The 27,801-nt window shown below is 40.8% G+C and overlaps 1 protein-coding gene and 1 long non-coding RNA gene across 2 annotated transcripts in view; one reads left to right on the forward strand and one right to left on the reverse strand.

Annotated features, from left to right (window-relative positions):
* The window catches only part of LOC136443271 (uncharacterized), an 80,815-nt gene extending 58,688 nt beyond the window's left edge, over positions 1–22,127 (forward strand). Inside the window, exons 9-23 of the mRNA XM_066440441.1 lie at positions 1,729–1,894; positions 2,183–2,572; positions 4,860–5,151; positions 7,352–7,527; positions 7,855–8,190; positions 8,598–8,703; positions 9,310–9,378; positions 11,753–11,824; positions 15,335–15,406; positions 16,140–16,211; positions 16,409–17,484; positions 19,412–19,521; positions 20,348–20,472; positions 20,596–20,764; positions 21,121–22,127. Of these exons, the coding sequence (XP_066296538.1) occupies positions 1,729–1,894; positions 2,183–2,572; positions 4,860–5,151; positions 7,352–7,527; positions 7,855–8,190; positions 8,598–8,703; positions 9,310–9,378; positions 11,753–11,824; positions 15,335–15,406; positions 16,140–16,211; positions 16,409–17,484; positions 19,412–19,521; positions 20,348–20,472; positions 20,596–20,764; positions 21,121–21,285 (3,396 nt within the window). The 3' untranslated portion in view covers positions 21,286–22,127. The remainder of the gene's footprint in view (positions 1–1,728; positions 1,895–2,182; positions 2,573–4,859; positions 5,152–7,351; positions 7,528–7,854; positions 8,191–8,597; positions 8,704–9,309; positions 9,379–11,752; positions 11,825–15,334; positions 15,407–16,139; positions 16,212–16,408; positions 17,485–19,411; positions 19,522–20,347; positions 20,473–20,595; positions 20,765–21,120) is intronic.
* LOC136443272 (uncharacterized) lies at positions 5,081–27,615 on the reverse strand. Its single transcript, XR_010757120.1, has 3 exons — positions 27,507–27,615; positions 21,777–21,812; positions 5,081–5,168 (listed from the first exon to the last, which is right to left on the reverse strand). It is a non-coding gene; the product is annotated as an uncharacterized lncRNA (long non-coding RNA).
* Between the last annotated feature and the right edge of the window lie 186 nt (positions 27,616–27,801).

Below are 27,801 nucleotides of genomic sequence, written 5' to 3' on the forward strand. Positions count from 1 at the left end.
AAGCTGTATGATGAAGAAGTCTGTGGTTGTCATGGTACATTAACCGTTCCGCGGAAATTTTGGAGTCAAGTACAATGTCAAGGTGACGACAAAATGTAACATAATTAAATGCAACTTATCCATTTTGTTGTTTTCCGTCCATTCCTACATCAAATAAAGACATTTTCAGCATAGTGAGAATATTCAGTTACATGGCTAGACGCTGGCTATACGATTTCTAATAATGCATGTTTCCTGGCCCTCACAAATCGATGGCGTTGGCTTCAATATGCCGTGTGTCCCGCCGCATATTGGCACCCAAAGGTCGGGTGGTTCTGAAGATGAAATATTCTGTAATATTCCCGTACAAATGAATTCCGCTGCCATTTCGAAGCCGTAATCCATCTCTGCTTCAGCATATTGTGAGAGGCCACAGAGCATAGAGAACGGTGCGAACTCAGCCGGTACATCATTAATATAGGAGGAAACTTAATTAGTTAAGACACGGTGTGTGACCCAAAGGGGTGGGCCTCCTACTTCAGTAACAGTCGAATTATCCCCTTGTGATCTGAGGGTGACAATATAAATGGTTAGCCCTAACCTAACACGCATGAAGGGGACGTGATTTATAGGATCTCCATGGTGATACCAATAGTCTGCAATATGGCAGCAACATTAACGAAGTGCAGTGCCGATCGATTTTTGGATACTGGCGAGGACTCCCCTCACAGACTTTAAGAATGTCAAAGGGGGAGTCAAATTATGCACTGGATGAAAATTGAAATATGATTTGTCTACGTTTACGACCACCTTTGTCCTTGTTTTCCTCTTCAATTTTACAGGGTCGTGTTGGTTCAAGTTTGATGCGTCAAACCCCATAAACACGAAATCCATAATGTTTATTGAACGCAGAGGTACATATAGCTACGTTTTAGTTTTAGTCGTCTGATCACGAAAAAATGGAGGCTACCCTGCATTTCATTGATGAAGCAGCCCTCTAAATCTAAAATAGGTTATATATTTTACCCCCAAGGCCCTCAATGTTTTCCATTAAGCGCAATCTTCCAGACAGGCGGTCAGGCATTGCCATATCGGTAACCAGTCTTCCCGAAAGCCGAAATGCCATGTTGAAGTTTAGATTAGTGGCTGTGCAGTGTAGGAAGAACCATCAGCGCCAAACCGTCGCCGTGCGGGTAGACGGTTGGCTTATTCAGTACGTCAAAGGGCCTGACTGGTGAACTTCTGCTTGAAGATGTGTAAAGCCGTCTGTGTATGTTCCCATACATACATTTATATATACACGTAGCTTAGTGAGTTCCAAGGCTTTACATGGCAAAAACTAATAATCATCCACTATTGTCAGCGCAAATCGTCTCCTCAACAAAGACATATTGATGATATTCAAAGCAATGACCATGGCGGTGGTAGTGAACGCAATACCACATTGTCAAAAATACTTAAATGTCATATGGTTACTCGTGTTATTGAGCTTTGTAGCATATTGTAAGGACGGTTACTTTATTGAAAATTGGCACTGAACGAAGTAGACATGTAATATTCACACATCAATATTGTTCCTTTATTTTTCCTCTGTGTCCTGATATGATGCTGTCATCAGAAAGGAACCTACCTTTAGCAATGCAAATGGTTTAGTTTCTCAATAAGTAGCTTGTCTGTCATCTTCTATTGTTCATATACCTCTTGTCACTCCATCATTTATGTCATCATCATTTCTTTGTGACATTCCAGGTCTACGACCAATCCAGTGACAGCCCGTTGTTGATCTACTCCTATTGCCGAGACCGCAGCACAGAGTGGAGAACAGTTTTGTCCTCCAGCAGCTCTGTTGAAGTAGTGTACAGGTCTCACTGTGCATGGTCAAAGAGCGGCTTCTTCTTCACCTTCAGAGAAACAGGTGAATCTTCTACCTCATATAGACCAGATGCATTCTGTATGATGAATGTTGTTTAACCTAGAAATTTCATTGTATTTTAGACGAAGGAATGACCATGCGAGATACAAAATACTAATGTGTAATCAGACGTGCTGGTCACTAATCAGAATGAAATTGAGACTTACAGTGATTCGTCATCTTGTTACAAAAATGAAATAGAAAGTGCCTAATACAGAAAAGCAACAACTTATCATGTGCATAGTTCCGTGTCTTTATAGTTTAATGAAATTCCATGTTTTCTTCGTCCAGAGTGCGAAAGATCACAGACAACAACCTGTGGTCCACGTGTCAACCTTGACGCTTCTTGCGGAACGATCTTTTCCCCGACAAACTCCTCAGCCACAACTTGTGAATGGCTCGTGACATCTCCACTGGGTCAAAGCATCGTGATGTTCTTCCAACCAATACGACTGAGGTCCGACGGTGACGTAGATGACTACGTCACCATCATGGAGGGAGCCAAAAATGGAGGTTTTCAGACGACAAACGAGCTGACAGAAAACTATGAAATCTTTCCTTACTTATCTACAACTAACCAAGTTTTGGTAAAACTCTCCAAGGGCCAGAACGGCACTGTAACGAGCTTTGTGGCTCACTACTGGATGGAAGAGGAGGCAACATTTGTAAAGGATATGGAAGGTAATTGATAACTTCTGCCGTGATTGTGAATAATGATCTAAAGCCTAGTTAATAAAAAAACAATGTTAACTCAATCGAACGAAAACAATTTCAAATTCACTTCAAATCTATAGTTAGCTCCGGAGCATTGAGACCATACTAATTTCTGAATGCCGTTCAAAAATAGATGACTTAATACGTACGTCGATGTGTTACTAACTATGCAGCAAATTAGCATTTTGGTTTGCTTTTTTTTGGAATTGTTCAGCTAAGTAGTATAAGTTCAAACTTCAAATCCTATAGGTCGAAGTCGCCTACACCCCCACATTTACACCAGTAGTGGTCATTATAAAGAATGAGGAGCTCGTCTTTTTTGACATGTTCTTCGATTCTGGCTCAGTGTGAAAGAATAAGATCGAAATCCGTCACTTTTCGGACGGAGAGTTCTGTCCAATATTTGAGCTCAGTGCTAAAGATTGACCAGTAGTCCATTTCTGCCACACCCTGGTTAGGGGGTCATTAATTAGCTCCCAGATGGCGTTACCTTCACCAAAATCATCCATCACGGGACGAAACGATCCATCTTTACAGGCAACAAAGTGTGAAATTGATCCGAGGACTACACTACAGTCTCGGGGTTCCTCAAAGTGGTCACGCCACACCGGTGATGGGTGGAGGTTAAGCCCCCCTCTCACTGAACCCGCGGCACGCTTGCGGCGTCACTGCGGCCGGCCGAATTGATAAAGCACTCAAAGAATTTCTTCGACAAAAAACGAATCTTTTAAAGCTTTGTGTGTTTTGTTGTCTTTTTGGTCATACTTGTACGTTTTTAAATGATATTTCCATTACTAAAGTCGAGGGTAACGCAAATCCAGTTTAGGACGTAGCGACGCCGCCAGCGTGCCGCGGGTCCAGTGAGAGGGGATATTTAGATCGCCTTGCATGGAGAAAAGATCAGACTTCAAACTCCAGACCTGATTCATTTTTTGTTCCCCTATCTTAAAACAAAAATGTGCATTAGACAAGTTCATGCACCTCGAAAGAGCAGGAACGACGATGATGAGACATGTTCCGCTGAATATCGATCAACATGCATATGTTGTTGTGCGCTAATGAATATTTTATGATGTTTCCAAATAAAAACTTTTTTCTTCTCATCGCACATACAAAGTAATCACCATTTACATAGGAAACTTGATATACACAGTATATTACACGATAGTCTGTTTGATATCTGAGTTTAATTTCGACCTTGTCAGACTTTTGAGACCTATTCATTTGATCAAGCACCAGGAAAATCTCCATTGGGAACCCATGGCGCCGCCTTTTGCTTTTATCAAAGAAAAACAAATTCAATTTAGACAAATAATGCCACATTACGATCTTTATCCTTCAGCCCTACTCACAAAGGACCAGTACTTATCTAGATATTATACTAACTAACGTTCATCTACATGCAAGGCACACATGGGAAGGGATACCTGGCTTGAAAAAGCAGACCCATCGGCCCATCTCTTCATTGGTGAAACAATTAAGTTTGCTACCTTTATGTGCCGCAAAGCTGCGTGTATCTATAGCCTTTTGACGTTACGCACCGTCCTGGGGGTCATAAAATCTCAGAACATCAGATTGCAATACAGCAAGCCAAGGTGATATACCCGCACAGGCTTTACCGTAGCCCTATCTAGGTGTAGGATAATCAATTCGTGGTGATATAAAACCCTAAAAGCACTAAAGTAGAAAACTTTTGGTTGGAGGTAGGTTTATGAGCAATCTCTTGGTCGAGACGACAGATGGCACGGCGCCCTAACAGGGTACATAATTGCAGGAGTGGAGCGGCAGCAGCTTGTACAAAGGGTCTTCAGTCAATTATACTGGGTGTTCGTTACGATTTAATTGCCGGAGCACAGTAGATATATACCAGGAAATAAGCCTGGGCCTATTGGCAGAATATTCCTCACTTACAAGAAAAATCAACTGCATCTATCTATACCCTTCAATACAAATGTGAACTATAACGTTACGAATTGTGATTTGCTTTAGTCATGTACTTCAGCATAATAGTTCATCTTACCTCTCCCCGTGGTAATGTAAATTTATATAAAAACTATGTGAATTTGTGGATAAATGTTTCAAGAAGAGAGAAGAGACTGTAGATTTAGATGGAATATATATAGCACAATGTTCCTTTTCTTTTACTTCATGTTACCTAATGCATTTAGCCCATGTTGGGCATGAATATGCAATAAAGTTCATTGTCATTGTTACTGCCTGCATCAAAACAATTCTCCTATGGTCTATTTCCCAGACGTGTACCTGTCTGAGGAACTATGTGAACCAGGGTTTACCCACTACAGAGGGAACTGTTACCGAGTGGTGGCCAGCCAGGTACCGCTGTGGTGGGAGTCCGCGCAGCAGCGATGTAGCGACATGGGCGCAAATCTCGCGAGCATCACGAGTCCTTACGAGATGAAGTTCATCGAGAGGCTAGCCCGAGAGAGCCTCATTGTCGGCGGGAGTGCACCAATAACGGCATTCATTGGCCTACGGTCGAAAGGCACCTCGGGAACTTACGCATGGGCTGATGGGAGTGACGTCACGTGAGTAGCATCGCAGCCTAGTTTTGAAATGATTAATGGAAAAGAATGAAATTTAATCCGATAACACAGCAGTACAGTGTATTGGCCACAAATCATAACTCAGCTTAAGATACGTGATTAAACGTGTGACCCTTTGGCACACCAATAGTTGTGACTTAGCCTCAAAGGTGATTGCTATAACTTTGCTTACTTCGTATTCTAGTGGTATACATACACACAACGAGGTGTGCACATTTCAAAACTTCCTCTTCATTTCTGCTTAGATTGAAGTGTTATATCAAGGGTGCTGTTACTGATATCAATTCCTTCAGCATGCAATATAGGCTGATTTATTGCAGCTCTCTCGGCGAGTAGGTCACGGGTTGACGCATGGCTACAGTCAGCACAGTGAACACGAACCATACCACATCGGAATGAAGCCCTTTGTTCAACGTTTTTTAAACATAGGATTCATGTGTATGCAACGCAGCAGCCAATGATAGATATCGCAATCATGAGCAAACGGTTGGGAGACCACGCCATGTCGATTAATATATTGCCTTTCCACTGCCAGATTATTTTTCTCACTATAGAAGGCTAATACACTGTGCTCGTTCCAATGTGGACAATTGTATATTAGGCAGCACAACAAAATAAAACACTATGAATTATGATTATGCCAAATATATAATGCTCATCTAGTAGTGCGTACCTAAACCCCGGAGCTGTTCCGGACCTGTTCCTAACCTTTAGGTTCAAGTCCAAAAAAACCTTAACATCTGGAAATAAGTCCGGACTTGAAAATAAATCTCTCGCTTTAACACTCTTTTTTATTTAAACTATCTTAAAGCTTCCTTAGATCGTGAAATTTGCACTGGAGAAATATGAAAACATTGCTGTTTTTGTTTATAATTGAACTTCTGCATTAATTACTGACTGTATATTATTCCGCATATTATATTTTTCAAATTGCATGTAAAATATATGCCGATATTCAATTTTACATGAAACAGGAAAAAAATATTCGTAGCACACATATTCCATTGGTTCAAGTCCGGTTTTTCAAGTCCGCACCTGAACCTAAATCTCTGGACTCGAGTCCAAACCTGAACCTAAACTCGGGTTTAGGTACGCACCACTATGCTCATTCGTGAAGACATCTCTCTTAATTCTATTCCTCCATCATTGAAACTTGAAATGATATGCGTCCTTGGCCCTCTTATGCTTCAAATTCATCCTTCAAGTTTTATGATGTCTGATTATGCACACGACCCGATTATCAAGAGACTTTTAATGCCCTCGTAAGGAACTTAATGCACTTATTCCTACTTTCAGTGCTGCTTTTCGAAAGAATTAACGGCTCTTTTGATCAAAGTCACTTCAAAGCTTCCGTTCATCGTGCTTCTTAATTTGCTAAGTGGTTGCGATATGGAAATGAAGCAACTCAGTGACTGCAGGGATCATAGCTCTCCGTATAACCGATTAGTTTCCAGACGAAAAGCCGTGATAAAGGGATTTCATTATAAAAGAGTACTCCTTTTCAGAAACGAGCCGTTTGAATATTTGATGTTTCTAATTCCGGAGACGTGCTTGGCGTGCTGCGTGTCTTGTCAAGGAATATGTCAAGCCCAACAAATCCTCAGCAACCCCTGGTACAAAGTATGAAATAAAACCTTGAAGTGGAATCTCAGCCATTACTCTGGATTTCACAAAACTTGGTAAATGATGTAGTCGGTGCAATAGAGTCCAAGGAGGAGCCAAGTAGACTCCAGTCGGCTTAACTCGCACGCGGTGATAGATGTCCGCGGTCTCTGGTCACATCTCGCCATTTTATGACTCTGATATCGAAGCAGTAAAAAGTTATGATTCTGACGTGATGTATACGATAAGGTAAACCCAGGTCCAGACTTAATGTCAGTAGCGGACGGGTAACGCGGGCACTGGTGCGCCATAATCCGAACCTAAATATAGGGATAATGTACAGCATTAGCCATTCTGCCTACCGTAATCCTGACCTTGTACCTCTGTGAGATCAACTGAACGAACAAATCGCAATTATTACGCTGATATTTCTTCTGGAAGAGTTTAATACCTCTAACCTTTGTGCAGGAATAGAATGTATAGAATGTGTAGAATGCCATGCGGTTACGTTGCATCAGTCAATGTCCTTTACCAAGTTGAACCCAGTACATCAAGCTACCAATTGCTTTGTTGCCATTAGCTTCACGAGATGGCAGGGGAGACCGCCTGACCCTACTGGACAGGGGAAGGCGGCGCGGACGTGCACGCTGATGACGACAGGGCGGGAGGAGGGGGACATGGACACCAAATGGTACCCTGTCCCGTGTGACTATCCGCGAGCTGGACGGAACTTTATCTGTAAAGCTGGTGCGAGAGGTACGTCTTAAAATTGGAACGTTTTATAGGAAAGTCATAACTTGACATGGATACGTTGACTGTACCCTTGTTAACTTTTTGACCTTCTATGTTTGTCACAAGTACGTAGTTATGAATATGGCCTATTACTTTTTGAATTGCACATAGCAATCAATAAGCTTACCTGGTTTTATTAGGTCTGAGACTTCAGCAATATATCTTTGTCTATTCATGTGGAAATTTACACATGATGATAAACGAAAAGATAGTATCTGATTTCAGTCGATGTAATTGTATATTTGATTGGAATTTACAATAATTGGTATAACAATAAACTTCTCTCTTTAGGATGCGGGGAAGGATGGACCCTGGTTGGATCCACATGTCTGAAACTTTTCCGGCTAAAAGGACAAGAGATCAATTATGATCACAAGTGTACTAGTGTCGGATCAATCGTCGCACTCGTAAACCACACCAACAAACTGCCACTGATACAAGAGTATCTCGACCAGTCTTGGCCAAGATTCCCTGAACCGAAAGTGTTCATGCAAATAAATGAAGAGGGAACAGCTACTTGCAACGTCTTGGAAAAAGAAGAGGGGGCAGGACAGACATGGGAGGTGGCAACGACGGAATGCTACAGACGGGTGCCAACGCATGTGCTTTGCTCTATGCAAAAAGATGGTAGGTTCATATATGCACACACACACACACACACACACACACACACACACACACACACACACACACGACACTAAAACACACACGACACTAAAACACACACGACACTAAAACACACACACACACACACACACACACACACACACAGCAACAACAACAACCCATTGCTATGAACCTCCTGGTAAGCCTCTGCAGGCAGATACCGCGGAAATATAGGGTTCTTGTTCAATGTTATGAATACTACCATACACGATGATACACCCCACCGCTGAAATGGTAACACTTCCATTAAGTAACCTTCTCTATGATCAGTGTTCTCTCATGAAATCTAGGTTTCTCTTTATAAATTCACCATCGATCTTTTAGTAGCAAACTTAATGTATGACAAAATTACACTTTCCTCCATTCAGCCAAGACCTGCCCGCTGGTTTGTTCCTGCTTCGAGGACGCAGTTTCCTGTGTAAACAAGGGACTGGAACAGCTGCCAGAGATGATTCACAAGACAACCAGGAAACTGTAGGTTTTCAATGTCAACTTCTTATCTTACCCAATAACGACATTCCGTACCTTTACATCAAATGTTGACAAACAAAAACTCACATTAGCCACCCCTGATACAAATCGAATCCCTTTGGCAAACATTATATCGTTTGTCACGTTTCATGCCACTTTAATCAAGATGGAGCCTTCATTGCTGATTGCAGTGTCTGATTTAAGACCTCCAATTATCAAAGAGAACAATGAATCTTAGGTTCTTGAAGGTAGTGAATTCAAGCGTTTAGACGAAATTGTTTCGTCTAAAATGGGTTTAAGTTAGAAACAAAGAAACATGACTCTGTGAGTCTTGTGTGTTCGTCTATGGGTGTTACTAGATACATGCATGAATTTCACAGCTAGCTTCACAACTACAGAGCATTTGCAGTATGTGTAAAGTAAGTCAGGAGTATCAACTGTATATTTTGTCATTCGTCATCATGCAGGATGTGGAATCATGGTAGTGATATTCACATCACCTTCAATGCAACAATGATATTATAAGAACGTTACGATGCAATCCCACTTATACCGTCTACTCAAAGCTACTGATCTTAACAACATCGTTAACTTTGCTTGTAATTTCAGCTTACTTGGAAGCAACAAATTGAACTTCACAACACAGTCGTTTACATCATGGCATCTCCTATCATCGCTGTGGGTATAGACTTATGTATCATACCTGATATGTCTTAGTGAAGCTGGCTAGTTTTTGCCTAAATCTTTTTCTATACATGCAAATTCATTAGCTTCGTATAAGAACTATTTGCAATTGCAGCATGATGGTATACATTATAGTTTATACCATATGCATATCCTTCACCATTCCATATCCCACGGTGTGGCTATCAAGATGCAAGGCGAGGCACATACGAGGCAGGGCGTATGGAACATCCTTAAGAAAAGAAATATGTGCCATTAGATTCGTCTGAATTGCTAATACGATTTCCTACATATTCATTATTTAGAAACCGTTGGTACATAACACGTTGTCATCAGTAATTTGGGACATCCAAAAGCTATAATACAGAACTTCATGCCTAAACATATAGTTTTTGGACAGGCCGGTTCTACCCTCTATACCGAGTAAAACATGAGTTTATCGCAGCACGCCTGGTACTAAAGATGACTCCTGTACCAGTTAATCACCCCTGTAATATTTACTGCTGCGCCTCAGGCAGTGAGTGTGTTCAATTCCAGGGCCGTGATCGATATTTCGGAGCTAAACCTGTTACCCTAACTTCCATGTGGAATCATTTCAGAGTCATGAACACAGCAGTTTATACTTTTTCGTGACCAAAGGTAAAACACCTTTAAGAAAACTGTTCTAAGATAGACACAGTGTACCTAATACCGTATCTTCATCCCCATTTGTGACAAAATGATTATAATTTCAACCCTGCATTAGCTCATGCACAAAGTATGTCCAAGGGCGACAAAAGTGCGTTGTTGCGATAGCCATGTACTTTTTTTGTGTGTGCTATTTTTATCATCATAGTCTTTGTTTTAACGTTATAAAGTTCAAAATGTTATTCAGACCATCATCGGTTACCTTACAGTTATCATTAACTACCTAAAGCATGGTATTTTCTCCTGATGAAATGAAAGTGAAGTGTCAATCAATAATGCGATGCGGTCCCTGTTAGAAATGCAATACAATACTCTCATCAGCCGAACACCTGTCACATGCAGTTGACGAGAGTAGGGACGATTTAAATTGGAACGCTTCGCAAATTGATGGCGTTGCTGGAAGGGTTAACGAAGCTTCGAAGACGCCTTTGACAGCGATAACAAGATAATCCATTTATCCGCGTCTAATCAGTTTACTAATGACTGATGAGAAGAGGCTAAAGAGTCGGCGTAATTTTCACACGTAATATGGCATGTAAAACTTAATGAGGTTTTAAATGTAAATACAGTCTGCCCTTTGGCGACCGGTGTATGTGAGAAACTGCGCTACTGTCAGCAGTTACTGGATTTGGAGCTTACTTTAAAGGCCAAATTGATTTCAAATATTGCTGAGTTACGTCGGTTCAAAATGCATACACACATAATTAGTTTAACCGTACATGTCCTGACTGCCGAGTACATTCCTACATGTTTTCCCAGCATGGGCGAAAGTTTGAACCACTCCAAACTCTTCTTAATGAATCGTGCATTTATATGAGAATGACATTTAGGAATGCCACAATCGTAGCAACGATCAGCTGCGAACTGTGTTGCGTAGTCCCACTTTGCGATGACAAACGCACGGGAAGCTCAAGGGTTATAAACTACATTTCCGCCCTACTTTACTAAAACGAATAACCGTGACGACAGAGAGATAATTAAGTCAGTTGCTATAAGCCTGATACATGATTTAGTATACTGTGAGACGGTCACAGCTGTAATGGGATTTTACCAAAGCATAAGCGTGTTTTAGAAAAATTGGCTATCCTGTAGTCAATCAACGTTGATAAATCCCTGTCCTATTAATTCAGCCGTACGTTTTGTAGGCTTTATTGATTTTTAGCTTACAAACATGATTTATACACAAAATGGTAACTGTGAGCTCCATAGTTCAATCAATCATGTAAATATACATTTTAATCCCGTCATGGGAGGATAATATTAGAGAATCGAAAGGCACGACGCTAAGTGAAACACTAAGAAAAACGGAAAACTGAGAAGGGTGAAGAAAACTGGTTGGCAGGTCTTCTGTGGTGCCCCAGCGGTCAAATAGCTAGACTAATAGATAGAAGAAGAAGAAGTTCAGTCATAACAGTTACATATAAGATATGCAGATAGCCACTTTGTTGATACACCATATCAAACGTGCTAGACATTAATGCGTTTAAGGGGACTAGACAAAATCGTTTATGAGTTTGAATTAGACCCGGAAAAAGATCATGCAATTTGGATCTTGTGTTTTCTCTATCGGATATTTCTAAATGCATGTATATAGAATAACACACGTATACGTACGTATGAACGGAGCGTTGATGTTAGAAGCCTCCTATCTACAATAAATGACAATTACTTTTCTTCACAGGGACTTGAGCAACAATTCAATACAGCAGTTACCAGAGAATGTCTTCGGAACTCTTCACACTCTCTTGCTCTTGTAAGTACTACTTCCGAAATACCTATTAGCAGCCCGTCATTCTTCACTGGTAAATGCATTTTTCAACCATGGGTTCAAACAAAACTTTAGTATTTCTTATGATGTCAATATGTTGATTCCAGAGTAATCCATTCTTACTACTTGAATCGATAAGTTCAGTTGAGATGTTCGGTGGCATACACCATGCCATATCATTACAAAACTCCCTATGACACCTCAATGTACTCAAACAATGGATTAGAAATGACAGTATTACAGTTGTTCTATGCAAGAAGAGCTCGAGCTAATGTTGCTGTGGCGAATGTGTGGCGTAAAAATCCATACATCTTCAACAACGTTATGTATCCGGCTGCGCTCTCTCTCTTCAGAATGTAGTCGTCCAGACTTAGAGCAAAGTACTGAGCGAACACCTCATCACGGTCGGAGCCTCTTTGATATCTGCTGATTAGATGGGTCTGCAAGTGGCGTTTCGTAATGATGTAATACTGTACTCCTAGGTCGCCACCAATCATCAAAGACGAAATTCAGCTATCAACCCATTAAAGTTCTGGGCAAGGAAATGTTGTTTCCAAGTTGTTTTTGACTCTGGTGATAAAGTTTCAGGTGGGAAAATCTATAAACTCTTTGCAAGAATTTGCCTTGATGCGCACTAATAAAAAGTGAAAAAAGACAATCAACCTCGTTGATTGATCGGCTCTTTATAATTCTAACCCTTTCATCAAACCCCAATTGTATTCCGTGCTCACCATGGCCGTCCCCTAGAAATACATTGATTTGAACTCGTCCTTGCCGCTCTCGTTAACTCACTCAATTCCAGTTGAGCTGAGCTTCAGCAAACGCGGCCGTCCATACGGTCGGCTACATGATTAACCTTTTGATTTCAGCCCGCCTTGTTACCATGGCCACCCCTGATACCAATCTAATCCCATTGGCAAACATTACGTCGTTTGTCACGTTTGATGCCACGTTAATCCAGATGGATCCCCCATTGCTGATTGCAATATCTGATTTAAGGCCTCCAATGATTAAATCCCTGCGTGTACCCAAAATGGAATCGGCTGGAATGAAGGTAGCAAAGATGATACGAGAAGACCGTAAACCGTGCAAGGCAGCGTAAAGATTGAGTTTTGCTTACTGATTTGACTTCAAGAAAACTCAGATACGATAATACATATGAAAAACTAAGGTTGTAAGGTTAAACTAATCGCTACGGCATGTTTAACCAGAACGAAATATTCCCCATGACAAGGATATTGACTACATTTACTTTATATTAATTTTTGATTAATTTTGATATACATATATATATTCAGCAGAAAATATCAACTTAGACCTCATGTAAGTTTCATATCAAATGCGTGATAGCAGCAACACTATTCGCTTAGCTTAACTTAGTGTTTGAATAACGATTCCTGAAATTGAATTGCCGAAATAAGATCTTCATTTTAGCTTGAAGAGTCTTTGACATTTAATCACGCAGCCAGCAACTTTGATGTCCTTCACCGTCTGCCGCCAACAAGTCCCCGAAGGTCTAATCTTAATGGACACTGAGCGCTAACTTCTCCAATGCACAAAGACCATCAACTATAAGTGCATCTGTGCACCTGATATATGAGCCTTTTTCGATCACGATCAGGGGAAAATTTAACACACATCGAGGGCATTTGGGACTCGGCAATGGTCCTTTCTTGTCTGTTGGGAAGATCTTAGCAGATGTGGTTTAGAATATTTTAGCATGGTGCTTAAGGAACGACGTCACCTATCTATATAAGAGTATCCAGTAGATCAGAGTATCCCTTAGAGTATCTTCATCAGACTACACGTCCAAAGTACCCTATGTGAGAAGGTCTTGAATGGGGTAGATGGAAATGCTATTTCCAACGTGAAGTAGTAAGTTGTATGAGCGCGAAGATGTGAATGTGTTCGCGTAGTATTCAATGTATTTCCCAGCCCAGTGGATGCCTATAGCTGTGTCCCCGTGCAAGACGTACTGACGCATAGCGTTCAAGGATATCGATCTGATAAAAGGATAGATTAAGGCGTGTCAGCCCCGCTAGGGAGCTCCAATCAATCTGCCAAACACCTTTTGTCGCTCCATTATCTCGGGTCGGACGCGGGAAGAAAAGCGTGACCTTCTATCGACAGCAACACTTTCCCGTTAGATAGACCTTGGCGTTGGCTGATTTCCGCACAGGAAAGTTTTCACTAATAAATCAAAACTCCCCCAAGTCGTACGCACACTCACACTTTGTACAGTCATGGCCACCGCCAGTTACGTTGGCCCATAACTGCGCAGAACATATTGACATTTTTGGAGCAGTAGTGACTGACCTAATTTTGTCCGGAAAATATCGAATTGAGATTAACCTGTACTTTTCAATTTTCAATAACATCAATGTTGTAAGTACAAATCTACATCACAATTGCATGTCCAATCACATACTGCAACACTGCATTGGGACGGCCGACGCTACACTGTAGTTCACCTTACCAATGCCGGCATCAACCTCAGCCAACCGGCGCGCTGGGTGCAAGAGAAACGCGTAATTAGGCATGATGGATGCGGAATTACAGCCCCGTGTGTTGGGATTACGATTTCAATCGAGTCGTTAGATGTCTTGCCCTGTCTAACTAAAATCATCTAATCCTAATTGAAGACACATCTGCTTGGCTTATCATAGGCATGCATCTAAAGCTGTTTAATCAAGACAATGTATTATACAGTATTCCCCTCGCGCTATCAATCGATATCATAGGGAACAGTCTGAAAATCATATACAGACTAAAATATATCAAGCTGCTACCGATAATACTTTTATTTTAGAACTTATTTTGCATTATTTGAATCATTTGACGAAGTTCGTTCGAAATCAGAGCGGCATGTTTGTTTGTTTGTTTGTTTGTTTGTTTGTTTGTTTGTTTGAAAACGGTCTTCGGGTATTGCTGTGGGTTCAAAACAATTTCATGATAGGATGCACAATGATCTTCTTCCCATTTCACGGTGGCTTTCCTAATAGTGTACGTGTATTCAATACATAAAGACATAGCAGAGGTATCGTTGTTTGGAAAGTATAGCATCTTTGCTGTTGTGAGACCTGTAATCTCTACGTAGACGTTTCTTGCTAAAAGCTCCGTAGTTGTAATTCAACATTTATAACGTATCAGAGTTGCTAACATCTTTGAGCGTACCTTGTTATTGTGGCAGATTTGAAGGGAGAACACGCAGTAACAGTTCCTAACTACGTAATCCAGCTTAATCCACTTCTCCCAGGAGGTATTGATCTTTTGGTACCGCAGTCTTCCGATCAATACAACACCGGAAATGTATGATCACTATCCTAGACAGAGAACTACCTTACAGTACACACCATATCACACCGACTCTCTGTCTCTCTGTCTCTCAGTCTCTCTGTCTCTCTCTTTCTCTCTCTCTCTCATATGTATATATACTTATTGCACTTATTAATGAAATACGTAAAAGTATATCAAATTCTTCCGTCTTTTTTCCAGAAATTTAAGCCGCAACTTGATAACGGCGTTGCGGTCTTCAAGCTTCAGCGGACTAGAAAAACTTCAAGTCTTGTAAGTCGTTCCCGCTTTCTTCGCTAGCTGCGTTTCTGAGTTCAACGTCGGAGACGACGTAATGTTTTACCTGCAATGATCGACCGATGGTGTTTTATGACTGATTGCTTTTCATTACAAAACGTGTAGTTGTGCAATATAGTCTGGGAACGTTCGTGACCTCTTTGGATTAGTTGTGGTGCCCCACATCTAGTATTTATTCACATCAATTATCTGTCTGCAAATTGGAAGGGAAGGCAATAGAAAAAGGATAGCAACCTTCGACCCGCATCAATCGCACTGTTTGGCAATCAAAGCTGCCCTATGACCTTCTGACCAATGACTGTTGGCGTTAATTTGTGCAATTGGTAAGCGACAAAGGTTGGTATGAGAGCAAGGCGTCCAGTATTGGTATAGGTGTAGATTTTTGTTGGGGGGGGGGGGGGGCTAGCTATAGTCAATAGTGGCGAGGTCAGAAGATAATCTTAGTTTGGTCAGGCAGTTTTTGGGGGGTGATTTTCCTTACTTGAGTGCCACCCATCTTTAATTGAAACGACATCAAGATTAAATTTAAACCTCATACTTAGTGTACGAGCGCCTTTCCAGGAACTCTGATGAGGGCGGCACACTGCGGTTTTGAAGTGAACAGCACTGACGAAATACAGACCTCCTGTGCTGTTCATGAAGGATGTTACTGGTAAATGGTTAGAATAGTCATTTTGAAGGTTCATATCTAATTTATTTTACCTTTCAGGGATGTGAGTGGCAATAACATCGATAAATACGACAGGGACGTCTTCGATCACATGAAGAACTTACGACTTCTGTAAGTCCCAGAACACTTGCCTTGACTACTGCATTATACCACAGATGATTTCATTGAATACATCCTCCTCTGGATTGAATCAAATATAATATACACATCCATTCAGTCCATTTTAAATTCTGTTTGACTAATAGTTTTTACATCAACAAAAATAGAAAATAAACGTGACATTGAAGCTGTGTTTTTTACACATCCAGTGTTGCAGACGATGACATCATCTGCTGCCTTGCCCCGCGGGTAAACGTCTGTACAGCGGAGAAAGACCCCACCTCTACATGCGACCATCTTATTGCCAGTAACGTCCTCAGAATAACCACCTGGGTTCTGGGGCTGTTGTCCATATTAGGAAACCCAACAGTTGTTCTTCAACATTTGAGGACTAAACATGGCGGCACGTGGACGGCGTTCCTGTGTAACCTGGCGGTGGCAGACTTCTGTACAGGATTGTATCTCTTAGTGATAGGCTCTGCAGACGCATTCTTCCGTGGAGAGTATATATTTTACGCCGATCACTGGATTTCAAGCACAATGTGTGCATCTGCGGCCGTCGTCTTCACTTTTTCCAAGATGTCGTCCCTATTTCTTGTCGGAGCCATGATGCTCGAAAATCACGTGTTTCCTCGGCTTCCAATCAAGTACCTGACGAACAGAATGCACTCTCCCTCGGTCGTGGCATCAGTGTGTTGGATGCTTTCGTTCTGCTGCACAATAACTCTGACTATTTCATCCCAGCTCACTGGATATTTCATCGGCAGTAGGACGGGGCTGTGCACGCCCGTTCTGACAACCGTTTTGTCCAGTGCTGAACCAGGTTGGAAGTATGTCTTCTTTGTCTACACCATCTTACCGGCAACAATCATGGTGTTCACTACGGCTTCGAGCATCATAGCATTCTATGCTGGGAAGCCAAACCCACTAGCAAACGACTTGTATTTCAGCAAGGATTCAGGAAAGGAGAAAAAGCTACGCCTCGGTTTGAAAGGCTTGCTGGTGCTAAATTATCTTTGTTGGACCGTGGTGGTAATCACGGGAATTCTCACGAGAGTCGGCGAGATGATTTCGCCCGATCTTGCCGTTTGGACTGCCCTATTCCTGATGACAATATCTGCCGGTATTGACCCATTTATACACCTCGCAAGCCTGGCAGACTTTTCTTCCGACAAGAGAGAGGCCACAAACTGTGCCGAAGCCAACGGTAACATTGTAAATACTTTCGTGGATTCACTGGGGAGAAGAGTCTACAAGGCATCAAGTGGCACTCTCAGAAGTAATGGTGAGTAAATAATCAGTCGTATTAAGACTTTTTTTACTACATGACAACAGTTGAATAGTTATGGATTTTAACAAATCTAGTTGAGTAAAGACAAGAGCATGATTATATTTTGATAGAATAAAGATTTTCTTAACAAAAACAGTCCCGCTATATTTCTCTCTCCTTCTGCAAACTGTAAACAGCTAGTAGTATACCTACACCACGTTTGGAGACTTAAAGCCGATCTCTGCTTTACTAGTTTTAGAACCTCACTGGCAGGGAGCGCAAACATTATATTGCATGGATAAATATCTTTCTGCAATTGTCCAACGATTCACGGAGGGGCAAGACCCGGCTCCATTAGTAAGATGAAGACGGAATGTACTTCCATTATTGTCATGTATCAAAGGTTGGCATTCTGGAATCACCAGGATTTTATAGCCCGAGATGAAGGGTCTGTTCTAGCTCGAACAGACAGTTAGGAGTTTCATGAAGGAGATTAATCTTGACAAATGGCCGTGTTATATGTGTTTGGTGAGGAAGGCAGTCTGTCAACTCCCATTTCTACATCCCCACCAAACGAAATGAAAATGTCAGTCTCTCACAAAGGCTGTTATTGGCTGCGTGTGGTTTATATTGTCGTGTCCCCGAAAACATCGACGTTCTGCCAACTTTCATTTCCATAAAGCTTTCACAAACGAAGATAAAAGACCTCTCTTAAAAAGATTCCACGCTATCTTATGGTATCATGCCCCCCGGAGTACTCAATTCTTCCAGCTCATTCCTTGACAAAAACTTATCGATTGTTTATATACTGATTGATGAAGACCTTTTGAAGAATTTCGCAGGGCCAAAAAATCTTTGTGCGCATATTTCTTTTTTCTCTTTATGTAACGTTGCGGGTAAAGCCATTTAGTGTCATTCTGGGCCAATGTGTAGTACGGTTTAGCGACGATGCTGCGGTGTTAAAGTCTATCTGTCGATATCTCTGTCTTCCCGTTGTAATACATCATATGCCTCTACGCGTCGTACGGGTAACTACCTCTCCTTTTTGAATCAAACATTTGCTTCAGCAAAAATTGCTTCAGCAAAAATTAATGTTCTCCCGGTCCAGCTGAGCGAATTAAAACAACAGCAGATAAGTGCAATCAATCAGTCTCAAAACGAATTCACGAGCCCCTATGGTCGACTGGGTTTTAGTCAACGATAAATAACTGAATGCTAAGACTAAGTAGAGCTGTTCCCAGAGGTCTAGACGTCTAGGGTCTTGTAGTTTATTGTAATTTCAGGCAACATGCAACATGGTGTCTACCACTTGACAAGCGAAACTGACCAACTAGTTTGGACACAGTAAAGTATGTAGTATTTGTAAAGGTTTTATACAACTATATTTCCGTACACAAAGTAAAACTCTTACCAACAAGTTTTCGATCGGTTATCTGATCCTTCTCTAGTTGAAATGACCCGAAACCAATGTCACGTTACCTGAGCGGAAGTGTGACATCAGCAACGGGTCAAAGTTGCCCGGTAGTCGGTAATGGCCCCCGTCTCGGATGAGGATTGGTTGCATACGTCACACTTCCGTTCAGGTCATGTGACGTAGGCTTCATGTCATTTCAACTTTGGAAGGATAAGAGGACTGATGGAAAGTTTGTTGGTAAGCGTTTAATTTCTGTACAGAAATAACGTATAAAATCTTTATAATCTCATCTATCGTCACAGATAAACATTCATTTAGATATGTTACATTTATTTGTTGAGGAGGCGCCCGCTTTGTTTTTAAATGTAATAAATGTTGTATGGCAGTGGAGCGTAATATTTTCTCCCCGCTCCTTTTTTATCACCCGGTTATCATTCAGCGCCAAATCGGTATTCTCATACACGTACTCATGAGATGTCTCGGTTGGTGTGTTAACCGTGAAATGGTTTGTTCTGCATTCTCTTTCAGGATCAGACCAAACTGAGGAAAAACATGCCATCAAGGCGTATCTGCAGTGTTTGAGCGTCGATGTCGAAACAAACTTTGTCGTCAAACTCATCCTCCAGTTTCGGAGCTATGTACGTATCAAACATCTTCACTACTTTTCTATATAACATACATGTAGTTACATAACACTTGTGTCTTCTGGTAATAGGTCGTATGTCCTTCTACATATGTGCGGCTAACGCATACGACGTTGCCTTATCCAGTGCGATACTGTACAGTGACCATGCATGGAATGAATCTTTAGTCTTCAGCCTCCAGACGAAGATCGAGTTTACTTTTCTAAATGGCTTTAATTTCCCCGGAGAATGGCGTAACGAACGGTACGCATTATCTTGTCTTGATCCATTATTCTTCACATATGTCTTCACATTAATGGCTTCGTCAAAAGTCTGCTGATTGTGCAAATCCCAAAATGGTCTCTGAATTGAAAGTCCCCCTGGGAGCCACCAAGACTACAGTTAACGCCTTACATAACGGTTGTGAATAGCTTGTTTGATTGTGATTAGTTTTCCTCCCCTTGAGTCAGGTGATTAATGGCGATCACCGAACGGAACAGAAGGGTCTATAGTCCGTACATCTTCGATTTTCTTACTCTGTAACGATTCAACGGGCGTGATAAATGTATATTACATAGATACGTGATGTCTGCCGCTATCGCTTAAGAACATCCGGATAATATCTATTTTCTTGTGAAATAGAGAAATCTTGTGACAAATTTGTCTTCGTGGAGATTCTTTTTTTAGCACTGCCTTTGAGACAAGATTTGTTTTACTACCATTTCTCCATTTTCACGGAGTAGTAGGCATTTTTTTTCATGTAGGTGGTAGTTAAAGACATAACATGATCTTTATTTTCAAGGAACAGACACATTGATTTATCCTATCGCTTGCTGTACAGTCTACAGTCTTGGTTGAGGGGTCGGCTACACAGGAGATGTCAGTATTACGGCGAATAGGAGAATCAGGTGGTCACCAGAACATCGTCAGACAGTGCGTTATCCCAGAGATGGACGTCTACAGGTGGTACGTATCTGGATCTGCAGGTCTGATTATAAGTGCGTCGTGAGCTGTCTTTGATATTCACTACAGGTTCACAAGTATTCTCTAAAAGTGCACTAAATTCACAATTTCTCCCACGTGTATCAGGGTTCTGTACACTCTCTACGAGAATTGCAAATTGAAAGAGGTCATCCCAACTCTATCATCGGAAGATCTTCTGACCATCTCGCTGGACATGTCCAAAGCGCTACACTTCCTACATCAGGAGAACATCGCTCTTGGGAAGCTGACTCTGGACGGAGTACTTGTAGAGAAGGTTGGATATTTTTTCTCCGTTTACACACCAATTATGTATGCAATTGATCTAGTGTAATTTCTTGAAGTGTTATTGTTGCAGAGTATGCGTCTAAAACACCAATAAATACACCAATCGAACTTATATGAATATATGAAAGAAACGTTAGCAGTTGAAGTGATAAACAGTTCTTCGAATTCAATTTATTATAAATTTCCTCACAATATCTGCATACATGTTATCTCAGTCATGAAGTTTGTTTGCTTGCAATGGTCGACGGGGACGTTGATTTGTTTGAAGATTGCAAATCATGATTTTTTTTCATGACTGCAAATACTTTGTATGTTCTACTAGTTAACAATGCACTTTTCCCCCAGTTGCCGCACATAAAGGTGGTGATAGCCGACTTCACCAGTGCCAAAATCGTTGGGACGGGCGAGACCGCACAGAAATCGTTTCAGGCAGACTTCGACGAGTGGCAGAGACTGAGGACAATGATCATCCGGAAATCGGCCTACGCTACGTTATCCTGCCGTCTGTAGCAGTTCATTAAAGAGAAACACTTACTAAACACTTCATACAATTGCCCAAAGTTGTGGCAATCTTAGTAAAGAGTAGACAGTGGACGTGGTAAAATGTCTAACTGATACTGAAATTGCGGCAAGGGTCTTCCTATGGGAACCAGACGACCCAAGACGTAGGCGGGGCCGTCCTACTCTCACCTTGAAAAAACTGACGGGGGACGTTAAATAGGAAAATTGTGACCTAGAGTCCGTTATGAAGGACAGGTAGGCCTGGGGGAACCTTCACTGGGGACAACAATGGCGCCACTTAGTGATAGAATGACTGAACTGACTGACACTAACCACAATAATTCATACAATGTATGAAACTTGAAAACTTCATATACCTATGAAGAATCTTAGTGGATCTTTGTTCTCATAGATTCGACTCCATGGTGCAATGTCAGTAATAACTTATAACCACCCGCAAATCGTGTGTAGATTCAGAGAATTCAAAATAGTAGACATACCTAGGGTGTAATAGGGCTGTAAACGGCGTCGTGTAACTGAAACAAAATGCACAATGCACTTGGATAGGTAAATAGATACTGTGGAATAAACGGCAACTGTGCTTCTACTGACAATTACTGACAAAGTTGCAAAATAAACTTTACTTGTTACAAACACAACAGTTCTAACACTAGTGTCCCCCCATAGCATATACAGACATTGGGAATCATTTTGAAAAATACCGAGTGACTAGAATTCATTGTAAATATGATATAAATTTCAATTGATTAAGGTTAAACAGTTCCAATGCATATATTTGAGACATAATTCGACTGCTGCTTGGATGTAGAATTAAATGTGAAAGACTGCGATATTTTCTCCTTTGAGATGTGAATTATGTCTTTATTAGTTTGTGGTAATGTATTGACATTGATATGCAAAAGGCTCGCAGTATCGTTAATTATGTGCTATGAATTACACGTATATGTTTAAACGTTCGTATTATATACATTCCAAAACTTAGCAGGTAAATTGATGTGAAAAGTCTGTAGTCTACATCACCACCTCCCGATAACAGCTTTGAATATAGGGAAATGCTACGACGTCATTGCTGTTTGTTTATCATGAATAATAAATGTTGTGATACACACCACCCGAAGGACAAACACAAGGATCTCTTTAAAATTTGTTTTCATTGTTGCTAGCAAGAAAATGAATATGGTACATGTACATAATTCCAACCGTTTCTAATGTTATGTAATTAACTATTGTGGTCTCTAAGTATGTGAAGTTTGCGCCTTTTAACTGTGGTATCATAAAAATAGCATTTTTCCAGTGATTTTCTATACCCAAATATCCGGTCACCGCCAAAACATATTACACTTTCGTAGTCGGCATAGATCTGTCAAATGTCCATTGTAATAATATTAATCGTTTGAATGCTCATAGTGCAGGTGTGAATCTAACATGGAACTGTGGTGTACCTGATAACGATGTCATATGTCATATAAAGATGGTAACTTAAAGGCAGGGTTGGAATACACTGTGTTGAGTTTTGGATCAACATTAGCATTGCTGTCCACTATATCGTGATATAGAAACGGGCATTTTGCAATGAATGTCGTAGAACCGCAATAATAGACCAAGATCTGTGTGCTAAATGCGGTATGGATGGTAGGAAACTCATTTCAGTATTTTGCATAAATAAGGCGTTGGTCTGCGTTGCCTGTAAAATCTTTATGGGCACAACTTAATCATATCCGTTGATCCGTATAGAAAATAAAAAAAATCTGCTTTTCTCGTCTACGGTTGTTGTTTTGTTCTTTTGATGAGACCATAGATAATAGTAGACCCACAGAAATGAATTCTTTATTCTCGATCAGCACAATAAAGTGTTAACAAGAGTTCTACGACCTCATACCTTCGCGAAATGATTTTGACCTTTATGACTGACGTATTAGGAGTGTTTTTCATCAATCAAAAATCATACCAGTTGATCTTCCTCACCCAAATAACATAAGTTGTCCAAACCTCCTTGTTATGATTATGAGCTTAACAAAGAAGGTTATGCTAACATTTTTCATCAATAATGCAAATAAGCTCCTTATTAGCATAATTTGATTCAATGGTGTTCACATTCACACAACTTCTAAATGCAACAAGTATGAAATTGCCGTTATTTACTAGTATGGAATGATAGTAGTTTCTCATGAATTATGCAAATTAGGCCTACATTTGCATAATTTCTATCTATTGACATTCCTCTCTTCCTCAGTTACAAATGTCACATATTTGAATAGTCATATCATGGAACACAGCAGGTTTTTAAAATTGCCTCATTAATTATAATCTGATTTGCATAATTATCATCCAATCATACAAAGCATCACATAAGCTATCTACATACCAAAAATCATGACCATCCATCAAGCCCATCTCGAGTTATATTATTTTCTCATTGATTATGTAAATGAGGTTCTCATTTGCATAGCTGATATCTATTAATATTTCTCTCTTCCTCAGTTACATATGTCACATGTTTGCGAGTCCTATCATGGAAATTGATGAATGTATAAACTTTCCTCATTAATTATGCAAATTAGTTACTGATTTGCATAATAAGTATCCAATCATGTACATCATCGCTCAAGCTATGTACATGCAAAAAATCATGACCTTCCATCAAGCCCTTCTTGAGTTATTCCCTTTCAAAGTCTGAAGCAAAACCTACCCCTGCAGTTCCAAAAAAGTTGATAGGGGGCCCAAGCCTATACCACTTACTCTCTGCCCAACGAGCTATCTACCACTTAAAAATCAGTTCCATAGCATGTCCACAACACGAGATATCATAACATGAAGTTCCGCTGCAGTACCGTAACAAGCCGATAGGGGGCCCAAAATCTAATCATTTTCAGGTTTCATCGAGACCTACCAACATACCAAATACCAAGACAATCCTTCCAAGAATTCTCGACTTATCGTGTTCACTAACAGACACACAGACATGCTCGGTATTCCCATGCTGTGGCACTGCATTAATGACTGTTCTTACTCATATAAGGCCGTGTATATCCAACTTTGGTCAAAATTTGTATGTTTCAGTCTTTTAATTGGTGTAAGGAGATATCTTTGTGGTTTGGTTTCACATGCTCCGAGTGGACTCTTCCAGGCTGGGAGTAGGTCAAAGTTGACGATTGTTTTCGTGTGTCAGCTGTTACGAGAGAACGAGCTGGTCAACTGTCTATTTTCTTTGCATGATTCTAAAGTAGACAGATGTGGCTTTCTGGTGCATAAGAATTTTTGGGGCTTGCAATTAAGGTGAATCCTTTTCTGAGCCCTTGTTTTAGTGCTTTAAAGCATTACTGCATGGGCAAGCCTATCTCTTGTATCTGCCCTACAGCTGGCTGATAGCCAATTTGTCCCTGGCAGCTGCAGTACATGTAACTGACGTTTCCTGCCTGCCTCATGACCCCTCATGACCCCTCATGACCAACTTTGCCCCCAATCTACCCGTATCAATATCCCCGTCGCAACCAGAACGCATAGTAAAGCATACAATTGAACACATTTTTACACTTTTCTCGTTAATTATGCAAAACACTTCGCCCAAAATCTAATCATCTTGAGATTTGCCACATACACACCGACACACCAACTACGACAACAAACCATCCAGGCGTTCTCGACTTATTCTGTTCACTAACAGACACACAGACAAGCACCGTCGCATAACCTTCTCGACGAAACCATTCGTCGCGAAGGTAACAAGTTAATTCGTTTGTGTGACAAGCTGCAAGATAATGAATATAGAGTACGTGGTAAACTTCCCTTTCTTCAGTAGCTGGACATATTTTAGACTCAAATTCTGGTTGGCTAAAGTTATGTCAATCAATGTTCCACCTAGTTTGATACAAGAAATACTTGACAGCAATAAAGCAACTTCTGACAAGCCAACGTGCCATGCCAAATTCTACCAGGTGTGTTGGATTGTGGTATCTTCTGGTTACCCGTTCACTGGTTCCATAACGATAACACAGCCTAAGATCGACATCGAACCACCTCCCAGGTTACCTGGAAACGTGTAGACAATGAAAATTAATGGTCCAAGCTGGCGTCAAATTTCCCAATAGGTCTAACCGCTATGGGCCTTCTATGGCTGAGAATATAGAACTGAGCGCATTCCATCAAAACATAACTATTTCTTCACTTCCCTGATTTCAGTTGAAGGTTGGTCAGGTTGCCTGCATGGCTTTATGGCATGAGTGGAAAGTAGAATACGGGTGTTTTGTTTTTAGAAATCATCTGACAGAGTAAATGAGTAGACGTCTAGACCAAAACGGAATGGAATACTTAGAACTCCTCCGTAAAGAATTTAGGGATGATTCTATGGATACAAGTGACGTCGTAAAAGTGAGTACTAGTATGTAGTGACTCAGAGGGAGTGAAACCACACCAGCGGATGAAAGGTAATGCATGTTTTAAAGACTTGCTTAACTGGCTTACCAAACTTAGAGAGCAATTTTCTACATCTCCACTGTTATCACCGCCATTAAAATGAACGTTGAGAGCGCATAACGGCCAATTCCTAATTTACTCGTGTGAACGGCACACTTAAAGTCCTACACTTTATGTACTTTATCGCTGTTTTTGCCGCAATTCGTGGCCAATAATTACGAGCACCTCAGCAGTTGCACACCCTCGTTTACGACATTGTGCCTGAGCGTGTAAAATCCCTGAATATAAAGAAATTGCTGCTACATTCTCCTCACATGGTACCAAGTATAACTATAAGCATCTTTTACTGTAAATTGACGAAGGAAAAGCCGTGCCGATCAAACTTGATTGCATCATCTTAAACCAGACTTGCAGAAATATATAAATTTGCCTATATAGTTCCTCATTCAATGGTTCCTTTATGTTTTTCTATACAAAGCGCATCGTGTTCAAGGCGGACAATATCGTTCGCTGATTAGAAGTGACCTTTGGCTTAACTACATTAGGATGAAAGCGTGAATGTCACGGCTGAAGCTGGCGGCTTCCCGTCAGGGTTTCTCCAGCCAACCGTGTAATGAGGCAATTACCGCTGGCTGATCACCGCAGGCGAGACCTTCGGCCGAATTAGCCTCCATAGCAGGCTCTCTGGGCCTTTTTGGGGCTTTTTGGATTGACGTCTTTTTGTATTAGGTCGTTTGTGCAGCCTAATGGTTACGGGCTGGCTACACAAACGACCCGGCACAAAAATACGTCCATGCAAAAAGCGCTTTATAAGCAAAAAAAACAGAGATCCTGCCATGGAGGCTGCTACGGCCGGATGGGGAACGCGGAGGTTGCACGTGATACCATGGGCAACATACGCAATATATCCAACTGCAAAATGCACGTGAAATACACGTTCACAATGACAGGACCAGAAGAGCATACATTCCATGGCAGGAAGCTGTGTATCAAGAGGTTATGTGTGCCTTCAGACCAAACGAAACATAAAAATATGTTTTTAAGTGCTACTTAAGTTTAGTACATATAGTTATGGTCTCATTCATAAGTTATTTCTTTACACTGTGAGTAAAGTAAAAATGCGTTTCTTGCATGGCCGCGAACCGCATTAACCTACATGAAATATTAACATATAATTCATTCTATATTAAGCGCATTTACCCTTCGTTGTGTAAAAAAAAATTGTAAGCAATTTCTAAGCATCCAGGCGTTTTTATGGCAATTACAAACTGCAACAAGAGTTCGGAGACCTGAAGCAAATTAGGCCCTCATTTTCATAATTCTTCAACCATGTTCACTGTCACATAACTTCCAAATGCCACAAGTATGAAATTCCAGTTATCTACTGATATGTAATTTCTCATTGATTATGCAAATTATTTCTACTTATCAATGTCCCTTTATTTCTCAGTTACATATGTTGCATTTCTTAATTGTTGTACCAGTGAATGAAGTGGGTTTATAACATTTCCCCATTGATTATGCAAATTAGATTCTGATTTGCATGATTACCATTTCATTATATCAAGTAACACTTAAGCTATCCACATAATAAAAACAAGTACCCATGTATACAGGTTTGAAAATTAAGTAAGCTTCATCAAATTGTAACATAACCTTTATAATCTACAGTTTCACAAGGCCAATATCAAACAGTAAGATCTTTAAACACTGAAGTCATGGAATTAATGGCCTGCTCGGTAGTGAAGGAACCCTAAGTTCACCTGTGTTGTATATGACATTATGAAATATTTCACCTGTTTTCCAACACAAAGAAATTGAGCCTGGACGGGGACCGCTGTTGACTTCAGATCCATCCATCTTTGTCCCGATGATCACTTCAAGTCCTGAAGACCAGAGGAATTAAAATGGTGATCGTGGCAGTGAGTCCGCAGTTAACAAGTTAGTAGCGTCCCCTGGCGGGATATGGTAAAACGGTAATTCTTAAAGTCTTAAGTTATCACTTGCAACCTTAGGAAGTGGTACATTTTATAATCATAATGTAAGAAATTCCAAGGAGGGCTCATGTGAAAACATGAAAATCATAGCTTT

This window comes from Branchiostoma lanceolatum, chromosome 10, assembly GCF_035083965.1.
Source record: "Branchiostoma lanceolatum isolate klBraLanc5 chromosome 10, klBraLanc5.hap2, whole genome shotgun sequence".
Taxonomy (NCBI): domain Eukaryota; kingdom Metazoa; phylum Chordata; class Leptocardii; order Amphioxiformes; family Branchiostomatidae; genus Branchiostoma; species Branchiostoma lanceolatum.